Source organism: Lonchura striata, chromosome 6 (genome assembly GCF_046129695.1).
Source record: "Lonchura striata isolate bLonStr1 chromosome 6, bLonStr1.mat, whole genome shotgun sequence".
NCBI lineage: Eukaryota > Metazoa > Chordata > Aves > Passeriformes > Estrildidae > Lonchura > Lonchura striata.
Window position 1 is genome coordinate 64,614,837 of NC_134608.1, and position 26,701 is coordinate 64,641,537.

General features: G+C 54.4%; 2 protein-coding genes across 2 annotated transcripts in view; one reads left to right on the top strand and one right to left on the bottom strand.

The window, feature by feature from the left end:
• Positions 1-26,701, top strand: part of LOC144246548 (uncharacterized) — a 319,583-nt gene that overhangs the window by 107,483 nt on the left and 185,399 nt on the right. The gene's annotated exons all lie outside the window — the stretch shown is intronic.
• LOC144246357 (tapasin-like) lies at positions 20,853-26,523 on the bottom strand. Its single transcript, XM_077783742.1, has 7 exons — positions 26,496-26,523; positions 25,176-25,361; positions 24,081-24,305; positions 23,005-23,243; positions 22,398-22,527; positions 21,859-22,197; positions 20,853-21,105 (listed from the first exon to the last, which is right to left on the bottom strand). Exons 1-7 carry the CDS (start codon positions 26,521-26,523, stop codon positions 21,005-21,007), a joined length of 1,248 nt encoding a protein of 415 aa, XP_077639868.1. The 3' UTR covers positions 20,853-21,004.

Genomic DNA, 26,701 nt, shown 5'->3' on the forward strand with positions numbered 1-26,701 from the left:
ACAGACAGTTCTGCCTGACCTTGGCCTCTGGTGGTATGAGCAGAATGTTTTCCTTTGCAAACACCTTGGACAGGGCCCAGAGATCTCCCGAGATGGGTTTTGCAGGCCTCAAGAACATAACCCATGTATGGAGGCTGATGTGCCTGGGCTCAGCTGTGAAGAGACTGAGGACAGATCAGGAGTGGCCTGGCAGGGCTTGAAAGGTGGATTCCGAAATGGTGGAGCTTTTCTCTATAGTGGGAATCATGCAGGGAGAGAAATTATGCCACAAATGCAGCTGGGGAAGTCCAGACTGAACACAGGAGGAGAAAGGAATTTCCCTCCCAGGGCAGGGCTGTGGTGCAGCACGTCCCCAGCAGGAGCCTGGAGCAGCCCAAGGCTTTGTGTGGCCAGGCAGGGGCAGCAGGAGGCAGAGCTGCCAGCAAAGGAAGGGCCAGCGAGGTGGGGCAGCCGGGGGTGACGACAGCCTGCAGGGACAGAGGCGCAGGGCAGGGACACCGTGGGACAGCCTGGGCTGCAGAGGGCTCAGGGATGTGCAGCAGCTGCCAGGCCCTGACAGAGCCAACCTGTGCAGCCCTTTGGCCATGGCTGCTGGCCCTGGGCCTGAGGCCACAAGGGGACAAGTGACCCTTGCAGCCCTGGGGCCTCAGTGCCTCCTTGTCCCTGCTCAGCAGCCTGGCAGGGGCCGCCCCATGGTCCTGCCCTTGGCACTGCACATCCCCACATGCCAGTGCCCATCCCGGGAAGAGCCCTGAGCAATGAGGGAGGGACAGGATCTGCCTTGACAGGGGCTGGGGCTCAGGCCTGGGCCCTTTGCGTTCCTGAAACACATCCAGGTTTGCTCCGCACCAGAGACACCTTCCCCTTGCTTGTCCCTTGCTGTCATCTCTGCTCCAGCATTATGCTCTACTTGGGGACACTTTCTCAGTGCTGTCCCTCAGTGGGACCCATTAAAAGTCCAAGAAACTTCAGTGTTTCAATCACACTTTGAGTTCTTGAGAAGTTTTCTGAGCACACTCTCTGGGAATGAGACTAATGAAAACAACAGCAGCCCCTGAGACGGTCATTAAAGTCCTTGTGCTGTGTCTGTGCAGCTGAGCTGGGCCGGGCTCCTGGCACAGAGGGTGATCCTGGTAACCAAGCAGAGCTTCAAAAGCACATTTCTCTTGCTGAGCAGCTCTTCTCCCAGCCCAGCAGGGCTGGGGCACTGCCTGCAGCCAGCCCGGGCACAGCACAGAGGCACAGAGAGCTTCAATCAGTCAGGGCTGGGAAAGGGCTAAGAAGTGCCTGGGGCAGAATCACTGCCAGCCCTTGGCACAGGAACCTCTGGCTGCAGGACAATGCAGCTGCAGCTCCTGGAGAGATCTCCTAAAGCTGGAACATCCCAATGCCCACAGATCCTGTGAGTACTGAGTGTTTCTGTTGCAGGGGAGGTGAAATGCTCATGAAGCTCTGACATACTGAGGGCTTCTGATTAGTCATATAATATTTCCAAGACAAGGATTTTGATAAAAATGTGGAAATTTCCTAAGTATTTGTAGTCAGCTGTCTACTATTGAAGAGTGGCAGGGAAAGAAGGATAAATATTAAAGGTTGATTATGAATATTGACAAGTGCATGAGACGTCTGAACTGTTACTTTTAGTGATCAGTAGGTTCACAGGAGATCCCTAATGTGCTTGCAGCCACTCTGCCCATGGACAGCAGCAGCATCACCTTTGCTGGATCCATCAGGCTCAGTCTGAGCTGTCCTTTCTCCCAGCTGCAAACAGAGCCTGCCCCCAGCCTGTGCCCTGCAAACAGGCAGGGTTCTGTCAGACCAAGGAGAGTGCACAGAGATTTGGGGTGTGGGAGTGCTGGCAGGGAGAGATCAGGCACAGGGAAACAGCTGCAGGAGGAAAATCTCCAGGAATCAGAGAGATCGGGGAAGGAGAGAAAACAAAACCCAGAAATGCTGAGGCAGGGAGAGTTTAGAGATGTCCAGAGGATCCCCTCCAGTGCAGCCCCTCCCCTGCACAAGCCCCCTCCCTCCTGTGCCCCAGCCAAGCCTCTGCCCTCAGGGCCGGGGCTCCAAGGCGTGCAGCCCCTCCTGTGCAGGCAGAGCTGCAGCAGAGCCGTGGGGCAGCTCTGCAGCCCCGGGCCCAGTTCCCTCTGCAGAGCACAGGGCTGGGAGCAGCTGCCCGGCACTGGGGGCTCTGGCAGGGGGCACAGCTGGCTCAGGGTGACACAGCTGTCCCCAGTGCCCGGCTCTGGGCAATGCTGGCAGTGCAGCCAGGGAAGGAGCTGCACCTCCCTTCATCCAGTGCCATCAGAAGGACACTTGAAAGTCTCCCTGAGATTTCAGTCCAAGCTGGGAGCTTCAATGCAGGGTGCAAAGCTGTCCTAGAGAATCTCTGATTTATGAGATTTATGGGGAAAGGTAGAGGTGTTGTGACACTGAAAATGCTGCTGGGTTGGTGAAATGAGCAAGGTCAGTCCTTGGCTACAAATGTGGAGCTGGGCTGTGGTGGATCCATCTGCTCTTACCTGTACCTGAGGGTTTGTAAGAGAAACATGGGAGTGTGACCATCCTTCAAGTGAGAAAAATGAAAGCCAAGAGAAGCTCCAAACATAATGAATAATCATCTCCTCTCAGTCTCCACTCATCATCTTTCCTCAGAAAACTCACTGTATTCATCAATGGGATGGAGATATGCTGAGGGTTTCTGATATCCAGGAATACCAGGAGAAACATGGAGGCAGCATAAAAAGAAAACCAAAAAACTCTCAAATACAGAAGTGTATACATCTGTGTTACAGAGGAGGGTGTATGGGAAATGGTGTTAACTTTAATTACAGGCATCTCCTCTAACTCTTCACTGTCCTTTCTCCATGAACAGGTACCCATGTGCACCCACAGCAAATGTCCAACAGCAGCTCCATCAGCCACTTCCTCCTGCTGGCCCTGGCAGACACGCGGCAGCTGCAGCTCCTGCACTTCTGCCTCTTCCTGGGCATCTCCCTGGCTGCCCTCCTGGGCAACGGCCTCATCATCAGCGCCGTAGCCTGCGGCCACCACCTGCACACGCCCATGTTCTTCTTCCTGCTCAACCTGGCCCTCAGCGACCTGGGCTCCATCTGCACCACTGTCCCCAAAGCCATGCACAATTCCCTCTGGGACACCAGCACCATCTCCTACACAGGATGTGCTGCACAGTTTTTTTTTTTCCTTTTCTGTGCTGCAACAGAATATTTCCTCCTGACCATCATGTGCTACGACCGCTACCTGTCCATCTGCAAACCCCTGCACTACGGGACCCTCCTGGGCAGCAGAGCTTGTGCCCACATGGCAGCAGCTGCCTGGGCCAGTGCCTTTCTCAATGCTCTGCTGCACACAGCCAATATATTTTCCCTGCCCCTGTGCCATGGCAATGCCCTGGGCCAGTTCTTCTGTGATATCTCACAGATCCTCAAGCTCTCCTGCTCCAATTCCCACCTCAGGGAACTTGGGCTTCTTGTGGTTACTAGCAGTTTATCATTTTGTTGTTTTGTGTTCATTGTTTTCTCCTATGTACAGATTGTCAGGGCTGTGCTGAGGATCCCCTCTGAGCAGGGATGGCACAAAGCCTTTTCCACCTGCCTCCCTCACCTGGCTGTAGTCTCTCTCTTTGTCAGCACTGCAGAATTTGCTCACCTGAAGCCTGCCTCGATGTCCTCCCCATCCCTGGATCTGGCCCTGTCAGTTCTGCGCAAAGAAATCCTGCTCAGCGTGGGCAACTGAGCCCTTGAAGGACTTAGTGTCAGGTCAAGGCTTGCTTTCCCTCCCAAAGCCTTCCCTTGGCAGCCTTGGGCAGGGGATTCATCCTCCCTCCCTCCTCCTTCCCACAGACCTGCTCGGAACCACTCTGTGGACACTTTCCATTCTCTGTGTCTGTCCTCAAGTGCAGTTCCAACCTGGGTCAGTCCTGGCCCTGTCCTGAGCTCCCAGGAGCTCGCAGGGTGAGATGGCAACGCTCAGCCACACCAGGGCCCTGCCCATGCCAACAGCACCCCCACAAGCAGCAGCAGCAGCAGCAGCAGCAGCAGCTGCAGTCACCTCTCAGCTGTTGGTGCCCCTGCACTGCAGCCCCTCCCGCTGGCACCAACCTTCCCTCATGGCCTTGGAGACAGTCCTGAATCCATCCATGGGGTCACAGAGCCATGTGATCCCAGAGTTCCAGGTTCCTGGAATCCTAGAGTCATTGAATTATGGGAACCACACACAGAGGAGGAGGAGGAGGAGGAAGAGGAGGAGGAGGAAGAGGAGAGGGAGGAGGAATAGAAGGAGGACGAGGAGGAGGAGGAAGAGGAGGAGGAGGAGGAAGAGGAGGAGGAGGAGGAAGAGGAGGAGGAGGAGGAAGAGGACGAGGAAGAGGACGAGGAAGAGGAGAAAGAGGAGGAAGAGGACGAGGAAGAGGACGAGGAAGAGGAGAAAGAGGAGGAGGAGGAGGAGGACGAGGACGAGGAGGACGAGGAGGACGAGGAAGAGGAGGAGGAGGAGGAGGAGGACAAGGAGGAGGACAAGGAGGAGGACGAGGAGGAGGAGAAGAAGGTTGAGGATGAGGAAAAGGATGAAGATGCAGAGGACAAAGAGGATGAGGAGGAGGAGGAGCAAGATGAGGAGGAGGACGAGGACGAGGAGGAGGACGAGGAGGACGAGGAGGAGGAAGAGGAGGACGAGGAGGAGGACAAGGAGGAGGACGAGGACGAGGAAGAGGAGGACGAGGAGGACAAGGAGGACGAGGAGGAATAGGAGGATAAAGAGGATGAGAATGAGGATGTGGAGGAGGAAAATGAAGAGGAGGAGGAGGAGGTGGAGGACGAGAAAGAGGAGGACGAGGAGGACGAGGAGGACGAGGAGTAGGAGGAGGAGGAGAAGGACGAGGACGAGGACGAGGAGGAGGACAAGGACGAGAAGGAGGAGGAGGACGAGGAAGACGAGGAGGAGGAGGATGAATAGGAGGATAAAGAGGATGAGAATGAGGATGTGGAGGAGGACAATGAGGAGGACGAGGAGGATGAGGAGGACGACGACGAGGATGAGGACGAGGAGGAAGAGGAGGAGGAGGACGAGGAAGAGGACAAGGAGGAAGAGGAGGACGAGGAGGACAAGGAGGAGGAGGAGGACGAGGAGGAAGAGGAGGAGGAGGACGAGGACGAGGACGAGGACGAGGAAGATGAAAAGGACGAGGAGGATGAGGAGGACAAGGAGGACGAGGAGGAGGACGAGGACGAGGACGTCCTCCTAGTCCTCTGCATCTTCATCCTTTTACTCATCCTCATCCTTCTTCTCCTCCTCCTCCTCCTCCTCGACCTCTTCGTCCTCCTTGTCCTCTTCATCTTCATCCTTTTCCTCATCCTCATCCTTCTCCTCCTCGTCCTCGTCCTCATCCTTCTTCTCCTCCTCCTCCTCCTCGTTGTCCTCCTCCTCCTCATCCTCATCATCCTTCTTGTCCTTGTCCTCTCTCTTCATCCTCCTATTCCTCCTCATCTTCCACCTCCTCTTCGTCATCGTCCTCGTTGTCGTCGTCATCATCGTCCTCATCGTCCTCATCATCCTCGTCCTCCTCCTCCTCCTCCTCCTTCTCCTCCTCCTCCTCCTCCTCCTCCTCCTCCTCCTCCTTGTCCTCTGCATCTTCATCCTTTTCCTCATCCTCATCCTTCTCCTCCTCGTCCTCATCCTCATACTTCTTCTCCTCCTTCTCCTCCTCCTTGTCCTCCTCCTCCTCATTCTCAGCATCCTCCTTGTCCTTGTCCTCGTCCTCTCTCTTCCTCCTCCTATTCCTCCTCCTCATCTTCCACCTTGCCTTCGTTGTCGTTGTCGTTCTCATCCTCGTCCTCCTCCTCGTCTTCCTCGTCCTCCTCCTCCTTGTCCTCCTTGTCCTCCTCATCCTATTTGTCCTCCTTATCCTCGTCCTTTTGCTCATCCTTGTCCTCCTCCTCATCCTCCTCCTCCTTATCCTCCGCATCCTTATCCTCCTCATCCTCCTCATTGTCCTCCTCATCCTCATTCTCCTCCTTCTGCTCCTCCTCATCTTCCTCCTCTTCCTCCTCCTCATCCTCCCCATCCTGCTAATCCTCATCCTCCTGGTCCTTCTCCTCCGGGTCCTCCTCATCCTTGTCCTCCTTCTCTTTATTCTCCTCCTTGTCATCCTCCTCCTCCTGTTCATCTTCCTTCTCCTCCTCGTCCTCCTCCTCCTCGCCCTCCTTGTCCTCTGCATCTTCATCCTTTCCCTCATCTTCATCCTCCTCCTCCTCGTTGTCCTCCTCCTCCTCCTCCTCCTCCTCCTCTTCCTCCTCCCTCTCCTCCTCCTCCTCCTCCTCCTCCTCCTCCTCCTCCTCCTCCTCCTCCTCCTCCTCCTCCTCCTCCTCCTCTGTGTGTGGTTCTCAAGATTCAATGACTCTACGATTCCAGGAACCTGGAACTCTGGGATTCCATGGCTCTGTGACCCCATGGATGGATTCATGACTGTCTCCAAGGCCATGAGGGAACGTTGGTGCCAGCGGGAGGGGCTGCAGTGCAGGGGCACCAACAGGTGAGAGGCGACTGCAGCTGCTGCTGCTGCTGCTGCTGCTGCTGCTGCTGCTGCTGCTGCTGCTGCTGCTTGTGGGGGTGCTGCTGGCAGGGGCAGGGCCCTGGTGTGGCTGAGCGTTGCCATCTCAGCCTGTGAGCTCCTGGGAGCTCAGGACAGAGCCAGGACTGACCCAGGTTGGCAATGCACTTGAGGACGGACACAGAGAATGAAAAGTGCCCAGAGAGTGGTTCCGAGCAGGTCTGTGGGAAGGAGGAGGGAGGAAGGATGAATTCCCTGCCCAAGGCTGCCAAGGGAAGGCTTTGGGAGGGAAAGCAAGCCTTGACCTGACACTAAGTCCTTCAAGGGCTCAGTTGCCGACGCTGAGCAGGATTTCATCGGGCAGAACTGACAGGGCCAGATCCAGGGATGGGGAGGACATCGAGGCAGGCTTCAGGTGAGCAAATTCTGCAGTGCTGACAAAGAGAGAGACTACAGCCAGGTGAGGGAGGCAGGTGGAAAAGGCTTTGTGCCATCCCTGCTCAGAGGGGATCCTCAGCACAGCCCTGACAATCTGTACATAGGAGAAAACAATGAACACAAAACAACAAAATGATAAACTGCTAGTAACCACAAGAAGCCCAAGTTCCCTGAGGTGGGAATTGGAGCAGGAGAGCTTGAGAATCTGTGGGATTTCACAGAAGAACTGGCCCAGGGCATTGCCATGGCACAGGGGCAGGGAAAATATATTGGCTGTGTGCCGCAGAGCATTGAGAAAGGCACTGGCCCAGGCAGCTGCTGCCATGTGGGCACAAGCTGTGCTGCCCAGGAGGGTCCCGTAGTGCAGGGGTTTGCAGATGGACACGTAGCGGTCGTAGCACATGATGGTCAGCAGGAAATGTTCTGTTGCAGCACAGAAAAGGAAAAAAAAAAACTGTGCAGCACATCCTGTGTAGGAGATGGTGCTGGTGTCCCAGAGGGAATTGTGCATGGCTTTGGGGACAGTGGTGCAGATGGAGCCCAGGTCGCTGAGGGCCAGGTTGAGCAGGAAGAAGAACATGGGCGTGTGCAGGTGGTGGCCGCAGGCTACGGCGCTGATGATGAGGCCGTTGCCCAGGAGGGCAGCCAGGGAGATGCCCAGGAAGAGGCAGAAGTGCAGGAGCTGCAGCTGCCGCGTGTCTGCCAGTGCCAGCAGGAGGAAGTGGCTGATGGAGCTGCTGTTGGACATTTGCTGTGGCTGCACATGGGCACCTGTTCATGGAGAAAGGACAGGGACAAGTCAGGAGAGGCTGCTTGGAGCCAATCCTGGGCCATTCCCTGCAGCCTGTTCTGCTGGAACTCACCCACCCTTGTTCCTGCTCTGGGAAAACCTTCACCCAGGTCCCTGCCTGAGCTCCAGTTGTGCTGGCTGAGTGTGCCAGGAGCAGCCAGGGCAGTGTGTGGGGGCTCTCGAGGAGCCATCCTTGTCCTGCTGCCCTGTGTTTGTAGCCATTTAGCAGAGGGGCAAGGCTGGATATTCAGGATTTATTAGGGGAGTAATTCCTATTGCAGAGAGGCTTGATACCATCTGCACTCATACTTCTAAGGGAAACAAAACAGATGTCAGGAGTTGGTTTAAGGAATTGTTTTCCTACCGACACATCATTGCTGGCCTTCTGAGGTCAGAACTCCCCAGCATTCCTGCTGCACTCAGAATTTGCCACTGAGAGATGTGAGAGGCAAAGGATTCCTTGTGGCTGAGGGAAGGTGAGGGGCTGCATGGGCTTGTTCCCACAGCACTGCTCTGTTCAGCACCCTCTGCTTCCCTGAGCATCTCCCTGGGCCTGGACATCCCCTCCTGAGAGGTGCCTTGTCCCTGCCAGCGCTCACAGAGCCCATCCCACCCTGTGTGCCCTCGGCCCGGCCCTACAGAAACCTGCCTGTGTGCAGGGCCCTGGCTGGGGCAGGCTCTGTGTGCAGCTGGGCAAGGGTATCTCAGGAGAGCCCTGCTGGGCCCTGCAGAGGTGATGCTGCTGCTGCCCAGGGCTGAGGAGTGGCTGAAGGCCCTTTGGGAGGCTCCCAGCAGAGACACTGACCACCCAAAGTCACAGTTCTGGAGTCTCTGTAAATGTTCAAACATTCCTTTGATGATCCTGTGTGTCCCTTTAAACTCAGAATGTTCTGTCATTCTGGGATTACAATTCCTGCTCTGCTTCTCTCATCCCCCTGGTGTCTATAATCAAAAGAGAAAAAAAAAAAAAAAATAAAAACCCTTGCAACAGTGTTAGACGACTACAGTAAAAAACAGACCTTTATTGGAAGGTTCCAGGTGTCCCCAGGGGACACCCAGTCCCTGATTTCAACAATTTATTACGGTTAATTAATTAGGGTATTTAATAGGAACATCCAATAGGAGATTCAGTTGCCCCAGTTATACTCCCCAGGCTCAAACCATTGGAGTAGGTCCAAGGGCTTCTATGCCTTTACTTTTTGTTGTGACTGCTCACATTTTGGTCGAAAACCAAAATGTTGTTCTCGTAGCTCCTCTTCCTGATAATAAGACTATGCAGTATTTCAGGAATGTGTTTAGGCAGTCAGTTTATTCTTCTAAAATCTAAAATAAAAGTAAGGAAATGTACTAGAGTTATTTAAGGATTACAGTTATATAATAGTATTTCAATAGAGTTAATTAGAGTTTAATAGTTAATAAGGAGTATAATTTTATAATTATATAATAGTATATAACTATAAAATAGTAATTTACAGAGGTACAAATATATGAAAAATGTATAAAACAAAAATGTTTTTTTCATCACCCCAACTTTCCCATATTGCTCCAAGCAGGAAATAGAAAACACTCTCAGGAAAACTCCTGACCTTTACAGCAATCCCAGGCTTACCTTCTTTGGGAAGTGTCCTCCGGAGCTGTGTCCAGGCTTGTCTGGAGCTGGGAGCAGCCCTGCCCCAGCCAGCCCCTCTCAGCAGCAGCACCTGCCCTGCTCAGGGTGGCTCCTTCCCCCCACAGCTCCTGGCCAGCGCTGGGAGCAGCTCCAGGGCCGGCTGAGAGCTGTCCCTGGCAGGCAGCAGAGTCCCTGGCCCAGCACAGCGCCCTGGGCTGCAGGACCCTGCTCTGCAGGACAGCCCTGGGCACCCCTGGCTGCTCTGCACAGGAGATGAGCAGAGAATGCACTCACAGGCTCTGTGGGCATTGGCATGTTCCAGCTTTAGGAGATCTCTCCAGGAGCTGCAGCTGCATTGTCCTGCAGCCAGAGGTTCCTGTGCCAAGGGCTGGCAGTGATTCTGCCCCAGGCACTTCTCAGCCCTTTCCCAGCCCTGACTGATTGAAGCTCTCTGTGCCTCTGTGCTGTGCCCGGGCTGGCTGCAGGCAGTGCCCCAGCCCTGCTGGGCTGGGAGAAGAGCTGCTCAGCAAGAGAAATGTGCTTTTGAAGCTCTGCTTGGTTACCAGGATCACCCTCTGTGCCAGGAGCCCGGCCCAGCTCAGCAGCACAGACACAGCACAAGGACTTTAATGACCCTCTGGGGCATTGTGCTCAGGCCCTGAACATCAGGCCCTGAGAGGGAGCTGCAGAAACCTCTGCAGAACTCCAAGTCGCAATCCAGCTCCAAAGTTTCTGGGACTTTTAATGGGTCCCACTGAGGGACACGACTGAGAAAGTGTCCCCAGGCCCCAGGCAGAGCAGAGAACTGGAGGCACTGATGCCAGGTGGGGACAAAGAGAAGCCAAGTCTTGGTGCCCTGGGGCACAGCAGGGTCTGTGCCACCAAGGGCTGTGAGGAGACACCTTGTCCTGAGGCCCTGGGGCCTCCTGGCACAGCCCCAGCCAGGCTGGGCACTGTCAGCCCCTGCTCCTGCCCTCAGCATCCCCCCCATGCCCACATCCCAGTGGCCTCAAGGATCTGCTGGAAGGAGTCCCTGGGGAGTCTTGGTCAGGAATGGCCCTGGGGGCTCCTTCATACTCCCAGGGACTGCAGGTTTTTCAATGGACTTTGGCTTTTGCTTTTACCTTGCAGTCTCTGAGAGCTTTGTGCAATCATGGCCTCCAATTATCTGCTTTAAGGAGTCCCATGAGAGCTTTGTACTGACACTCAGTGGGGCTCATTAATGCTTTGAGATTCTCAAGGTTCTTAGGGTACTTTGGATTGTCCTTTCAAAATGGAGAGTTTTTTGTGCCATTTTCAGTTTCTGAGAGGTTTTTGTGCCATCCTGGTCTCCAGTTCTCTTTTCCAAGGAATCCACGAAGACTCTGTGTTGGGGATGGACCTCAGTGGGTCCCATTAATGCCTTGAGACACCTTGGGTGTTTCCTCTTGACTTTTACTCCTGTAAAGGTTTGTGCAATCTCCTCTCAGGCTGTGAGATTCCGGGGCTCAGCTCCAAATGCACCATGGGGCTCATTCGGATCAAACAAGTCCTGACAAACCATGGCTCTGCCTTGATTTCTCTCTTGTCTGGGGCAGTGGATCAGGAAGTGTCGTGGTTTGACACGGAAAGAGAATTTTTTTCCGGAAGGAAGAGGTCAATTTAGATATTGACCAATTGAAAGTAGACACGCCTCTGAGAACACAGAGGGTTGAAAGCAGAATTCCCAGGGGAACTCGCTCTCTTTGGTTCCGGTCAGCGTGCAGTGCAAACCTCCCCTGCCCAGCCACGAGCTGGGTGGGGGAGGGGAAGCCCCATGGCCTGAAAGGTAAGCCCCAAGGGTGGTGGAAGGACTGGAACCGGGCTGGCCCCTGCAGATGGAAGGGTGGAAGAAATCTGGGATGTCTCCATTTCTCGCCCCCCCCCACCCCGGTTTCTCTCCCGAGGGGGAGAGAGAAAGAGACGGCAGCGGTCCTGTCCTGTCAGCAATTCCACCGCGAGGAAGGAGGAGCGGGGGGAGCTCCAAGGTGCCCAGTTGTGTGGGAGTTGCTGGATGTCCGGGCATCGAGCCATCCCTGGGAGTTCAGACTTTTAACCCTTCCTTGAGAAATGAAAGCTTTGTGAATTTTCCTTTCCTCTCCTCGGTTTGAAAGAGAGGAAGAGGGACACCTTGGACCCTGGGATGTTGGAAGGAGGAATTCTAGAGGGGAGGGGGACAAGGAGTGGCTTTTGGCTGGACTTTTCCGTGTTAGCCACAACCTGAACCAATCTTCTCCTTCAAGAGGGACTAGGTTTTGGGAGGATGCCAGTGAGTCAAGAGACCTGCTTCAGCTGGGAAAAAGACAAAATTGGAGTGAACAGAGAAAAGGTTAGGGGGTTTATGGTGGCGCCCCCTTGCCCTGGAAAGGAAAGAGAAGAGAAGAAGATCTCTGTTCTTGAGCCCTCGGCCCCAGGGGAAAATGGGGGGGACTGTGGTCCCAAACAATGAAGAACTGAACTGTTGTTTTCTCCCCTCTTGGCAGGGCATCCTTGAAAGGAAAAATCCTAAAAGCAGTCTGTCCATCCATGCATTGGTGGTGAGAGCACTGTGCATGGAAAGGAGAAGGGTCACCATGGCAAACTTTTTCTCCGGGCGGTGCCATGTGTGACATGGAAACACAGGATGTGAAGCTGTGTTTCTTGGGGGGTCTGTGGCACAGGAGAGACTCTGTTCCCTCGATGGACTGAGTATCGGTTGTTTGGAGGGTGGAAACCTGATTGGGGTCCAGATTGTGCCTCACTGTGGTTTGTTGGAGTTGGGTGGTGGGGGGAGGAATGTTTTGCAAGGTTTTCATTTGGATCTTTGTGTGGTTTTTTTTCCCCCTTCTTTAGTTTTCTCTTTTCTTTTGTAGTAGTAGTTTAATAAAGTTTTTTTCCTGTTATTAAGCTTGGGCCTGCTTTGCTCTATTCTAGGTTCCACTTCACAGCATTCAAGGTAGGGATCACATTTTCATTGGGGCACTGGCATTGTGCCAGTGTCAAACCATGACAGGAAGTTTCTGTAGTGGTTTTGGTTTGCCAATTTGAGATTTCTTGGCCAATGCATTAATTAGTGTGGTGGATTCAGTGTTGGCTAATTACCAGTGCACTCGCTAGAATATACTTACTCATTTTCTGCTGTGAGATAGGATTAGGAGAAAGGCAAAGTAGGCTCAGAACTTTAAAATAAACTTTTAAATTTCTAAAGAAAAGTTTATTAACAGTAACTAAAAGAAAGGGTAAAAAGAATCAGGACAAAACTTTCAGAACACTTCCCCTCTTCGTACAACCTGACAGTGTAAAGAGATCAAACCTAAATTGTCAGCTAAAAGGGAGAAAAGTTCCTCTTGTTAATGTTATGGAGACTTCTCCACAAGAAAACAGTTATCTCATGGCTTTTAATTTCCATGAATAGCAGATGCCCAGGAAAATCTGTAATTGTGAAGTCCCTCCCATTTTTCCACAGCTTTTCCCACAGATGTCTTTATAGCCAATGTTATGGGATATTACTTAAAAGATGAGCTGTTTAATAGCAAAAGTTCTTTTCACCTATTTCTGAAATCATCTTCATCTCTGGGAACAGAGGTCTTCCTCCTCCTGAGGGCACAGGGTCTCATCACTGTGCTCTCTTTCTTGGTTCAAACTTCTCATGGGATCACACCTACTGCAACATTTGCTCACTTTAGCATGGAGGCCTTTGCTGAACAAGTCATCTCCCCATACTTTTCAATGCCTTATAGGGAAAAGGAGTGTCTGATGTATCAATGACATCCTTCTCCATAGCTTTAGCAGAGGATTTCAGCCCCAAGATCAAGGCATCCACTCATCCCTCCATTCTGAGACTCAACTTCCCCTTCCCTGCCCTCGGTGTGTTCATGTTGCTCCTCTGTGTGCCTGCCCTGTGTCCTTTTCTCTCACTGGAGGGAGGATGGCAGCACTGGCAGAGTCAATATCTGCCCAGGGCTGCAGATGGTTCCATGAGCCCAGCTGGGCTCGGTGGCTAATTCTAATTTTGGCCATGGTCCCCGGACGTGAAGACCAGTTTTTTTTTCCACAGGAATGAAGAAACAGAGCACCACTGTTTTAGGGGCGGATGAGAGGTGACCACAAGAGGCAAAGGCCAGCCAGAGCCACCAGATTGTGTTCTGAGGGATACCCTTACAAATAGGAAATTTTGTAGGGAGGGTACCAATTTTGGCAATGGACATGTGAAATAACAGACGGTTATTTCCATACAGAGGAGAGCATGGAGCTCCAGTGCTCCAGGAGCTGATGAGAGGCAGACCTTGACATTCTGAGATCAGCCAGACCTGTCAGGTGGCCCCTGGCAGGCCAAGCCAGCCAGACCTGGTCCATGTTCCCTCACTTCCATGGGGCCCCACAGTGTCCCAATGGTCCCTTGCTTCCAGGAGGCCCTGAGGTGTCACAATGCCCCCTTGGTGACACCAGGCCCTGAAGGGTCGGAATGGTCTCCATGGTTCCATCAGGCCCCACAGAGTCATAATGGTCTCTGGGTCCATGAAGCCCCGCGGTGTCACCATGGCCCCTTGGTTCCATGGGCTCCAGTGGTGCCACAATGATCCCCTTGGTTCCATGAGGTGCCCACAGTGTCACAGTGATCTCCATGGGAAGGAAAGAACCGAGCCCCAGTGTGGCAGGGGCAGCCACCAGAGGCCAAAGCCAGACAGACTTGACAGTACTGACAGATTTTGGCAGGGAGCAACCCTTGGATATAGGGAATTTTAGAGGTGGCATCCCAGTTTCTGACATGGACACCTGGAGGAGAAGGATGGTTCTTTTATGGAGGAAGGAATGGATGGAACACCGGTGTTTGAGGGGCAGATGAAAGGCAGACATCAAAGGCCTAAGGCAGCCAGACCTCTCTGTCCTGATAGCTTTTGTCTGAAAGCAACCCTTGGATATAGGGAATTTCTGAGGTTGAATTCCATTTTTGCTCATTTCTTCATACATAAGGACAGTTCATTTCCATAGGAAGGAAAGCAGCAAGCCCCAGTGTTTCGAGGCAGGTGAGAGACAGCCCCCAAAGGTCCGAGGGCAGCCAGACTTGTCTTTCCTGGCATTTCACTTGGGAGCAATCATTGGCTGTATGTTGTTTTGGAGGTGGAATCCCAGTTTTGGCCATGGGCGCCTGGTCAAGATAGATGGGTTTTTTTCCCATGGGTAAGAGAAGCGTGCAGTCCAAGTGTTCTGGAAGAAGATGAGAGGTTGCCTTAGGCCAAGCCAGCGAGATCTGGCTTTCCTGGCCCCTTTTGTTTAGAGGCTATCCTTGGCCATATGGCATTTCGGAGGTGGAATCTTAGTTTTGGCCATTACATTAGGAAGGAAAGCACAGAGCCCCCATGTTTCTGAGGCAAATAAATGCCAGCCCTCAGGAAGACAAGGCCAGCCAGACTTGCCAGTCCTGGCAGCTTTTATCTGGGAACTATCCTTGGATATAGGGAATTCTGGCATCAAATGCCCAATTTTGGCCATGTGCCCCTAGTTGAGGTGAATGTTTTTTTCCCATAAGAAAGAAAAGCACATGGTCCCAGTGTTTCACAGGGAGATGAGAATTGGCCCCTGGGTGGTCAAGGTAGCCAGACCTGTTCCATGTTCCCTTGGTTGCGTGGAACCCCACAATGTCACAATGATCTCCTTGGTTCCATGAAGCCCTGGAGTGCCTCAATGTTCCCCTTGATTCTGCAGTGTCAGAGTGGCCCCGTGCTTCCATGAGGCCTTGCAGTGTGTCTTGGTTCAACAAGACAGGAGTCTGTGAAGGAGGTCAAAAGCCTCCTGTGCAATGGAGAAGGTAAACCCCCTCCCTCCGAATTACTAGGATTTTTAAATTAAAAGGCTCTCAGGCAAAGATATGGGAATGGGAGTAACAATTCTTTACTAGGAGAAAACTAGATAACAATTTAAAAAGGCAAATGCAATCGGTACAAACAAAACTAGTGATAAAGTCCAGAACCTGAGGATTCGGGGTGCTGGTAGCAGTCCGGTCAAAATGATAGCTGCTCCTCTTGCAGTGGCTGATGAATTGCAGCTGAAGTGGTGATCTTTAGAAGGGTATAGTTTTCTCTGAAGATCTGGTGGCAGTTGGGCTGGTCTTCCTCTGCGCCGGGGTTGCCCCCGAGCTCCGCCGCCGCTGCCTCACCGCGCTCCAGCCGCTTCTCTGGGAATCTCGCCAAAGGAGCTGCTTCTCGGGAGTGCTGCCGAAGGAGCTGCTTCTCTGCGAAATCCCGCAAAGAGAGAGCTGCTTCGTCTCCCCAAAAGCTACCCCTTTATACAATAAAAGAGTGCTTGGCTTCCCCCTCTGGGTGGAACATCTCACAATGGGATGGTGTTATGTTACCAGCCCTGCACTGAATCAGTCAATGGCCCATTAACAAACCATTACCTCTTCGAGCAAACCATTCTTCTTGAGAGATAACAAACCTGCCCAACTTCCAACAGATGGCAAATAGAATACAAACTTATCTTATAACCCAGGACACAATTGCACAATGGCTTAGTGGTTCCACAGACCCCTGATGTGTCACAGTGGCCCCTCGGCTCCGTGTGCCCTCGCTGTGTCACAATGGCTCCTCTGTGACACTGAGGCTGCACAAGGTCACCATGGACCCTTGGTTCCTTGGGGTCTCTGAGTTCTCAATGGTCTCCTTGATTCCATGAGGCAGCACAGTGTCACACTGGCCCCTTGGTTCCATGAGGATCTACAGGGTCACACAGGTTTCTGACATTTGTCCTTGCTGCCCCTCACATCCCCCCTGCCCCACAAACAGCCCCGAGCCACCCGTGAGGGACAGGCCCTGCTGTGCCAGGCTGGGCTCAGGGCTTGGCCTTTCTGCTTCCCCCAGCCAGCCCAGGCCTTGCTCAGCATTGCAGTTCCCTGCTCTGAGCCTTGGGCTCCCTGGAATCCTGGTCTCAAGGATCTGCTCTCACCAGTCCCTGGAGAGCCTTTGGCAGTCCCTGCCCTCAGTGGGGCCCAGTGATACTCCAAGGGACTTGGTGTTTTGCTTCTGACTCCTTGAGCAGCTTCTTCAGCCTTCTCTCAGTGCCTGAGGATTCTGGACTAAGCCCCAAATCCACCATGGGGATCATCAAAATGCAGGAATCCTTCAGGGGCGCTTTGTCTTCATCCAATTGTCTGCAAATCTCCTGGGCTTGTGCAGCTGATTGGAGTCAGTTTGGAGTCCTTGTAAAGGAAGAAGATTTCCAAGAGCACTTCCTGAATTTTTTTCTTTAATCAAGTGAGTATTCTTAGTTTCCAGTTCAGTGAAGAGCTGATAGAAGCATTCCCCAGGTGATCTTGATGCTCACTGTCTCATTAGGAGGTCTGGGCATGTAGAAGAATGAGCCCCTTGAGGACTGACCCTGTTTGGACAAGCTGCTCCTCACCCCCAGCCTCACCATGTCTGACATCGCCCACCTGGCACTGACATCCCTGTGCCCTGAAGCAGAACCTTGTCCCTGAGCTCTGCAGCTCCATGTCCCAGCCCATTGCACCGTGTCCCACCTGCTCTCCTCAGGGCTCTGCCTGCATACTGGCCCAGGAGAAGTTTTCCTCTTGGGAAAGAAAGAACGGAAAAGCTTGATCAGGTTTCCTGAACAACAAACCCCACTCAGGAACCACCTGCTCAGTACAGGCTGCCTGGAATGGTGTCACCTTTCTACAAGGAACAGTGTAACCAGAAATGATCTCTGAAAGCAGAATTCTCTGAGTCTCCCAGCTGAATTCTCTGTCCCTGTCCTTTCCCTGGATCTCTGTTGCAGATGGAAGCTGCTGGTGCCAGCCTCACCTTTAACCTCTCTTTGGAAGGCAAATAGATGTTTGCAGCTGTGTTAAGCAGGATTTTCTCAATCTTTCTATAAATCTTTTGTGCTCCTCATGGAACGAAGGGGCCATTTTGGCACTGAGTGGGTGACGTGGAAGCAAGGAGTCAATTGTGACCCTGGGGTCCCATGGAACCAAAGGGCCATAGTGACACAGCAGGGCCATGTGGATCCAGCGGTCCATTGTGACACTGTGGATCCAAGGAGACCATGGAGACACCCCCAGAACCTCATGGAACCAAGGAGTCCATGGTGACCCAGCAGGGCTGCATGGAGCCAATGGTCCATGGTGACACAGCCCATCCAAGGAGGCCATTTGGACACTGCAGAAGCTCATGGAGTGAGGTGGCCATTGTGACACTGAAGAACTTCATGACACCAAATATCCATGGGGACACAGCAGGGCATCATGGAACCCAGGAACTGCTGTTGCAGTTTTGAAAACTCCTGGAACCAGGGCCTGTTGTGGCACTGCAGCACCAACACAGCTGCTGCACCTTGTCCCCTGCCCTGCACAGCTCCTTGGGAGGCACGGCAGGAGCAGCACCCTGAGAGCCTCGGGAATGCCCCTCTGGGATCCATGGCACACACTCCCAGGGGCTGGAATTGCAGTTCCCTTCCAGGAAAAATGTTCCTGCCCTTGAAGGAAAAGCTCTTATGGAAGAGCCAAAAGCCAAGTGGAGCGAGATCTTACAGTGACATTTCACTGCCAGCCTTCATAATTTCACCCGTAGTTGTTGCAGCTCATGGATTGGGAATGAAATCAGGGCAGGGTCTTTGGTGGGAGCTGCCCTGAGTCAAGGGAGACACTGAGAGAGAAACAGAGCAGGTAAAGAGAGGCAGGAGAGAAAGGAGGTGTTTTGGTTTGGAATGACAGGTGTCTGCTAAGAAAGGCAGGGGCCTCCCCTGAAATGGAAAAATGTAGACTCTTTCTTTCTGAATTGCTATAAATTGGAAATTAAGGGGGGCTGTTGGGTAAAAATATGGGAGGAGGAATAATAGTTTTTTATTAGGGAAGAAAATTAAAAGATAAACATTTCAGTTAACTGAAACAACACTGACACAATCAGAATACAACCTGACACCCTGTTGGACAGGGTGTTGGTCACAGTCTAATTGGAACTGTGGGTGCAGTCCTCCAGGAGTGTCAGGTGTGGTTCTGTTGGAGAAGTGATCCTGTAGGAATGGAAATCTTCTTCTGAAGAGGAAGGGGCAGCTGTTCCTCTGAGAAATCCAGCACAGAGAAAGCTGTGTTGGTGGGCCAGAATCTCAAGACTAGATGCAGGTAGGAATGCTTGGCTCCTCCCTCTGGGCGGAGCATCTCACAATGGGATGTTACAGTTCTTATCAGTCATGCTGTGACATTCAATAGCCCATTATCAGCAGATGTCTCCCCTGAGGGAGGATTGATTGTGGAAGAGATAAGGAAAAACTGCCCACTTAACACAGGACAACTGCCATACAGATGGCAAATAGAACACATCTTGCTTTTCAGTCAGGGACAGGAGGACACAAACAAAATCAGCTGAGGAGGCAGCACTCTGAAAAACAAACCAGAACTGACAGAAAATGAATGGGACAGAAATCAATAATTCTGATAGTTTTATTTATTATCAAAATAAATCACACTCGCCCAGCCCCACACAATCCCGATCCCACAACCTCAAATTTGGATCTCACTTCTCCCAATCTCCTTCCAACTCTATCTCACCCTGGAGGCTGAGGAATCAAATTATTTTGGCATGGGACTGAGGTGGGAACCAGCCATTTTGAGGTGGGATTCACCTATTTTGGGGTAAGATTGAGGAGTTTTGAGTGGGATTGAGTCATTTTGAGGTGACAGACCAATCCACCTTGGCATTTGGAATGGAAAGGTATGGAAAATACTACCAGATATCCCCCAAGAATCCACAGATCCTCCAGAATATGTTCCCAAACCATAAATTCCACCTCAAATACCTTTTAAATGGTGGGATTTTTGACATGTCTGGTCAATACTCTTTTTAGCCATTTTTAAGGTGTTTTTAAGTGATAAAGACAAATCAGAAGAAAACTGGGGCCAAACCAAAACCAGAGACCCCTTGAGCATCCTCTGAGCACTGGACAAAATGAACTGAGCAGAAATTAAACTTAACCCTCCATAAAATGCCTTGAGGAAGATTTGCTCTTCCCACAAGTCACTTGTGATGTGTTCTGGTTTGAAAGTAAAACCAGTGAGAGACTCCAAGTCAGAAATACAATTTATTGGGAAAAGGGGAAAAGGACAAAAATACATGCAATAATACAAAGGGAAAGGCTACTGACAAAGTCAGAATACAACCTGGCCAGCGTGCTGGTAGCAGTCCGAATTGGAAGAGCTGCAGTCCTCTTGGGATGGCAGATGTAGTTGCTGTGTCTTCTCAGAGAACCTGTGGAAAGGCTCCCCTCTGTCTAGAAATCCCCAGTTTTATCCAGGTGGGAATGCCTAGCTCCTTCCCTTGGGCAGAGCATCTCACAATGGGTCATTATGAGTCACGAGGTGTGTCCTTAATCACCTCCTCCTCCTGGACAGTGTTATCTCTGAGTCATGTGGCCAGGCATTGATGGGGCCATTAACAGCAGATAAGGAAAACTGCCCCGAGGCAACTCCTACTCAGATGGTAACAGGAAAATGTTTGGTTTTTTTTCTTCAGTCTTGGACAATATTGGATTGCTTTCTCTGTAATATTGATTAGTTAATAATCAATGAATTATTGATACTGGATCAATTTCTTTGTAATGGTTATTAATTAATAACCAATAATCAATCATGAATATTTGAGTGATTTCTTTGTAATATTGTGAAAAATGCAGATTGAATGATGCGCTGCTATTGACTATTGATAACTCCCTGCCATTGATTTATAATAATCTGCTATTGATTATTTATAACTCCCTTCTATTGATTATTGATAACTCCCTGCTCTTGATTTGGATGTGTGGAGATGAAGGAACAATGGGAATGGAAATCTCCTTTTTTTTCCTTTTTTTCCCCATTTTTTTCTCCTTTTTTTGCCCTTCTCTCTCCCATGACAAAAATGAAGATTTGCTGAAAAATCATTAAAATGGGAAACAGAACTTTTTTAAAATTGCTTTTTTAAAAAAATTCAGTGAACAATTGGAGCTGGGTAATTGGTTCTTTAATGACTTTAAATTCGTGCTTTGGGTTTTTTAATCAATGCTTTAAAAAAGAACCTTAAAATCCAAACTGGAACAAACTCCCCAAGTGTCACCAACCCCCCCGGTGTCCCCAATGTCCCCAAATGTTCCCAAATGTCCCCAAACCTCCCTAAATGTCCCCAAACTCCCCAACATCCCAAAATCTCCAGAAATGTCCGCAGATGTCCCCAAATGTCCCCAGTCCCCACTCAGGATGCATCGGTTTGTGGGGGATGTCACCCCCCCCCACCCCCCGGTTTAATCTGGAAATATTTGGGGACATCTTGGGGACAATGGGCGGACTTTGAGACACTGGGGACATTTGGGAACATTTGGGGACATTGAGACATTGGGGACATTTGGGGACATTGGGGAAGTTTGGGGAGCTTGGGGACATTTGTGGTTGGGGACATTTTTGGGGGGGGTTGGGGACATTTTTGGGGGTTTGGGGACATTGGAGCTGTCACATGAAGAGCCCCCCTGGAGTGAGAGAGAAGAGGAGGGGACACATTGGGACATTGGGGACACCTGGGACATGGGGACATGGAGATGAAGGGGGACACCGGGGACATTGGGGACACCGGTGTCACCTCCCCGCCGAGGGCCACAGGCGCAGGCTGAGCCCCCCGATGACGAAGGCCACCAGGGCCATCCCCGCCATGTCCTCCACACTGGGCATGGTGGCACCTGTGGGGACATTGGGGACACATCACTGACACCCCCAGATGACACCAACACCCCTGGGTGGCACCGAGCCCGTCCTGGTGGCACCGGCCACCCCGCAATGTCCCCAGCTCGCTCTTGATGTCCCTTAGGAGATCCCAGCCCTGTCCCCAGTGTCCCCAACCCCATCCCAGCTGTCCCTATCTCCATGCCTGTGTCCCCGACCCTGTCCCCAGTATCCCCAACCCCATCCCAGGTGCCCCCAACCCTGTCCCAGATATCCCCAACCCCTTCCCAGGTGTCTCCAACCCTGTCCCCAGTGTCCACAACTCCATCCCAGGTGTCCCCAACCCTGTCCCCAGTGTCCCCAGGCATCCCTGGTGTCCCAAGACCCTCCAAACCCCGTTCCTAATGTCCCCAAGTGTCCCCAACCCCACTCCTGATGTCCCCAACCCCATCCTGGTGTTCCCAACTCTATCCTCAATGTCCCCAACACCATTCCTGATGTCCCCAACCCCATCCCAGGTGTCCCCAACCCCAGTCCTGGTGTCCCAAGACCCTCCACACCCCATCCCTGATGTCCCCAGTTGTCCCCAACCGCATCCCTGATGTTTTCAAGTCTCCCAAACTCCATCCCTGATGTCCTCAGGTGTCCACAAACCCTGTCCCTGATGTCCCTAATATGCCCAGCTGTGCCCAAACCCTGTCCCTGATGTCCCCAGGTGTCCCCAAACCCCGTCCCTGATGTCCCCAGGTGTATCCTCAGGTGTCCCTCACCTGCCACCACCACAGTGACCCGGTGTGGGGTGTCCCACGCCGCGTGTGTCACCAGGCAGCTGTAGCTGTCCCCCGGCGCTGCCGCAGCCACGCGCAGCCCCGCGCTGCGGCTGAAGGTGCCGTCGGCCGCGCGCCGGTGCCCGGAGCTCCAGCTGGGCCCCAGGGTGGTCACCGGGCTGTCCCCCGAGGTGTCCCCCGGGCGTGGCCGGGTGTGTCCGTGGGCGCGGTGTTCCCAGCGGATCTCCACGTCCAGCGGGAAGAAGCCGACGGCGTCGCAGCGCAGCTCGGCCGGGAGCCCCGGGGACAGCCGGGACGGCAGCAGGGACACCCGGGGAGGGGCTGGGACACGAGACAGTGAGCTGGGGATACTGGGAGGGACTGGGAGGGACTGGGAGGGACTGGGAAGGAACTGGGAGGGAACTGGGAGGGAACTGGGACATACTGGGAGAAGACTGGGACATACTGGGAGGGAACTGGGAAGTACTGGGAGGGACTGGGACATACTGGGAGCCCCGGCCCCGCCCATTCCCGGCACTGACCAATCACGTGCAGCCGCAGCACCTGCTGCACCTGCCCGCGGGGCGTGCTCATGGAGCAGACGAAGGCGCCATCGTCCGACACCGAGAGCGGCGGCAGCTGCAGCGACACCTCCCTGGCGCCCCCCGGCGGCTGGGAGGACCGAGGAAACGTTCGGCCTCAGCGGCTCCCCCCGGTGACCGGGAGGACCATGGCCGTGCCCAAAAACCCCCAAAAAATGCCCCCAAAAACGACCCCCCTAAACACAAAAAATGCTTCCAAGCCCCCCCACAACAAAACCCCCCAAAATCACTCACCGAACCCCCCCAGGACTTCCCAAAAATTTTCCCTGAAAAATGCTCCCAAAACTTTCCAAAAACTGTTCAATGCCCGCAGTGCCCCCTAGCGGCCGGGAGGACCGAGGCTTTCCAGTGCCAGCGGCGCCCCCTGGTGGCCAGGATGACAAAAGCGGTTTCATGCCCCCAGCGCCCCCTAGCGGCTGGGAGGACCGAGGCTGCTCAGTGGCGCCCCATAGTGGCCAGGAGGCGGCCGGGAGCACCCGACACCCCCCTGCTCGGTGGCGCCCCCCGCTGTCCCCGCAGGGCTCCGCAGCCCCTCCCCTCCCCTCACCTGCGCGGTGCCGGGGGGGCTCCCGTGTCCCCCCAGGAACAGCAGCACCCCCGGCGCGGCCTCGGTGCGGTGGGCGGCGGCCGAGTCGAAGGCCAGCAGGCGCCGCGTGGCGCCGTGGCGGTGCCGCAGCCACTGCAGCGTGAAGGGCTCGGCCGGGGGCGCGAAGGCGCAGTGCAGCCGCCCCGGCGCCCCCAGCAGCGCCCGTGTCTGCGGCGTCTGCGTGGACACTAACAGGGACACTGAGGGGTGGGACAGGGCGTCAGGGGTGTGGGGACATCGGGGACACTGGGGACATCGGGGATGTGGGGGGATGTCAGAGACATTGTGGGGCGGGACCGGGTAGTCATGGGGTGCGGGGACATCGGGGACACTGGGGACATCGGGGATGTGTGGGGACATCAGGGACATCGGGGATGTGTGGGGACACTAGGGACATCGGGGACACCGGGGATATGGGGGGATATCAGGGACACTGCGGGGTGGGGCAGGGCATCACCGGCGGGGGGACACTGGGGACACTAGGGACACTGGGGACATGGGGATAATGGGGGACATGAGGACAATGGGGGGACATCGGGGACAAGGGGACAATGGAGATGTGTGGGATAATGGGGACAATAGGGGGACATCGGGGACATCAGTAGCATCCGGAACATTGGGGAAATGTCCCCGATGCCCCTGATGTCCCCCCATTGTCCCCATTGTCCCCCAGTGGGGGGACATCGGGGACATCAGAGACATTGGGGATAATGGGTGGACATTGGGGACATCAGGGACATCGGGGACATGGGGACAGTGTGGGGGCATCAGGACAGTGGGGTGATGTTGTGCATGTGAGGACAATGGGGACATTGGGATATTGGCATGGGGAACATGGGGTGACACCGGGGACGTTTGGAGCCGTGGGGTGGCAAACACAGAGGTGACAAACACAGAGCTGGCAAACACAGGTGACACAGAAGTGACAGTGACACACAGGTGCCACACACAGGTGACAATGACACAGGTGACCAGGTGCCACACACAGGTGACAGTGACACAGGTGACACACAGAGCTGTCCCCGGTGTCCCCTCACCGTTGAGGAGCGGCGGGTCTCCTCCCCGCTGCTGCAGCAGCGCCGTCCCCTCCCCCTCGGGTGTCCCCAGGGCCAGGAGCCACCAGCGCGTCCCCAGCCCGGGGTGGCACTGCGGGGACCCCGGGGACGTCCCCGGGGGTGGCAGCAGCGGCGCCGTGGGGCTGAGCTCGCACCGGGGGGGCAGCCGGGAGGGACCCCAAAATTCCCCCAGCACCCCCAAGGGGTCTGCAGGGAAAGGGAAAGAGCAGGGGGTGAGCTGCACCCCAAAATCCCACCAAACACCCCCAAAATTCCATCAAATCCCCCCAAACTCCCCTCAGCACCCCCCAGGGGACTGCAGGAAAAGGAAAAGAGCAGGGGGTGAGCTGCACCCCAAAATCCCATCAAATACCCCCAAAATTCCATCAAATACCCCCAAAATTCCATCAAATACCCCCAAAATCCCCTCAGCACCCCCCAGGGGACTGCAGGAAAAGGGAAAGAGCAGGGGGTGAGCTGCACCCCAAAATCCCATCAAATACCCCCAAAATTCCATCAAATACCCCCAAAATCCCCTCAGCACCCCCCAGGGGACTGCAGGAAAAGGGAAAGAGCAGGGGGTGAGCTGCACCCCAAAATCACAGCAAATCCACCCAAAATCCCCCCAAAACCCCCAAAAATCACCCCCAACCCCCCCCCAGGACCCCACAAAAAAACACCAAAAATTTCCCCCAAAATTCCCTTAAAACCCTCCAGGAGTCACCCCAAAACAACCCCAAAAAATGCCCCCAAAACCCCCTAGAATCCCCCAAAAATGCCCCCAAAACATCCACAGAACACCCCAAGAAGCCCCCCAAAATTGCCCTCAAAAATCGCCCCCAAAAACCCCCCCAAATCCCCTGAAAACCGCCCCTGAACCCCCCCAGAAAAACCCCCAAAACCCCTCAAAATCGCCCCCAAAACCCCCAAAAATCGCCCTCAAAATCCCCCAAAATCGCCCCCAACCCCCCCCAGGACCCCCCAAAATCACTCCCGAACCCCCCCAGGACCCCCCAGAAGCCTTTCCCGCCCCCCCCCAGAACCGCGGGGGTCCCCCTCAATTGGGGGGTCTCGCACCGATGACATCGAAGGCATTCTGGGGGTCCCGCGGGGGGCCGGGGGCCGGGCGGGCCTCGGGACCCCCCAGAAGCCGGAGCAGGGCCCCGCGGGGGGAGGGGGCGCCGCGCTCGTCCAGCAGGGGGCAGCGCAGGGCGGGGGGGGGGTCCCCAAAAACCGCCACCCCCCCCCAGGCCAGGAACAGCCCTGGGGGGGCAAAAATATGGGGCTGGGGGGGGCTTGAGGGGGCAAAGAGGGGATGTGGGGGGTCCTAGGGGGTCTGGGGGAATTTGGGGGGGATTTTGGGGGTCTTGGGTGGACAAAGAGGGGTTTTGGGGGGTCCCGGGGGCTTCTGGGAGCGTTTCGGGGGCATTTGAGGGGAGTTTGGCGGAATTTGGGAAGGTTCTAGGGGGCTTTCGGAATCCAGGGGGGGCTCTGGGGGCTCCTGGAGAGATTTGGGGGCGTCTTAGGGGGCATTTCGGGGGAGCCTGGGGGGGATCTGGGGGGGTCCTGGGGTGGTTGTGGGGGTCCTGGGGGGCGTTTAGGTGGTCCTGAACAGGTTTTGGGAGGTCCTGGGGGAGTTTTGGGGGAGATTAGGGAGGTCGTGGGGGATTTGGGGGGATCCAGGGGGGGTCCGGAGTGGTTTAGGGGGTCCCGAGGGGGTTTGGGGGGTCCTGGGGGATTTCAAGAGGGCTTCGGGAGATTTGAGGAAGATCCGGGGGGTCCTTGGGGGGATTTAGGGGAGTCCTGGGGGGGTCTGGGGGAAATTCGGGAGTCCTGGGGGATTTCGGGCGGTCCAAGGGGACCTGGGGGGCCTTGGGGGGGGGGGTTGGGGGGAATTCGGCAGGTCCTGGGGGATTTTGAAGGGTCCTGGGGGGGGTCCGAGAAGGGATCTGGGGGTGCCGGGGTGGGGTATAGGGGGATCTGGGGGCTCCTGGGGGACTTTGGGGGGTTCCTGGGGGATTTTGGGGGGTCGCAAAGGGGTCCTGGACAGGATTTGGGGGGTCTTTGAAGGATTTGGGGGTGCTGGGGGGGGTCTTGGGGAAGATTTTGGGGTCCCCGGGGAGATCTGAGGCAGTTTTTTTTTTTTTTTGGTGGGGGGGGGAGTGCAGGAATTTGGGAAGTTTTGAGTGGGGAATTTTGGGGGTCCCGGTTCCGGGAATGTCCCGAATTTGGGGGTTCCGATTTTTGGGGTTATGGATTTTTGAGGTTTTCCGAAATTTGAGGGGATTTCCCAGGATTTGGGGTTGAGGGGGGGGGGGCGGGGCTCGGATCCGCCGGGATTTGGGGTCGGGGCGGATTTGGGATCCCGATTTTTGGGGTTTTTCGCCCCTTCCTCACCCGCCAGCGCCAGCCGCGCTCCCGCCATCACTTTCGCTTTCGCTCTGGCCCCGCCCCAAAACCGCCCCAAATCCCCAAAACCGCCACAAAATTCCTCCCGGGAGCTCCGGCCACGCCCCAAACCCCAAAATTCTCCTCAGGGACCCTGGCAGGACTGAGCCCGTGGCACAGTGACCCACGCTGCAGCACTCGGAGGGGGCTGTGCC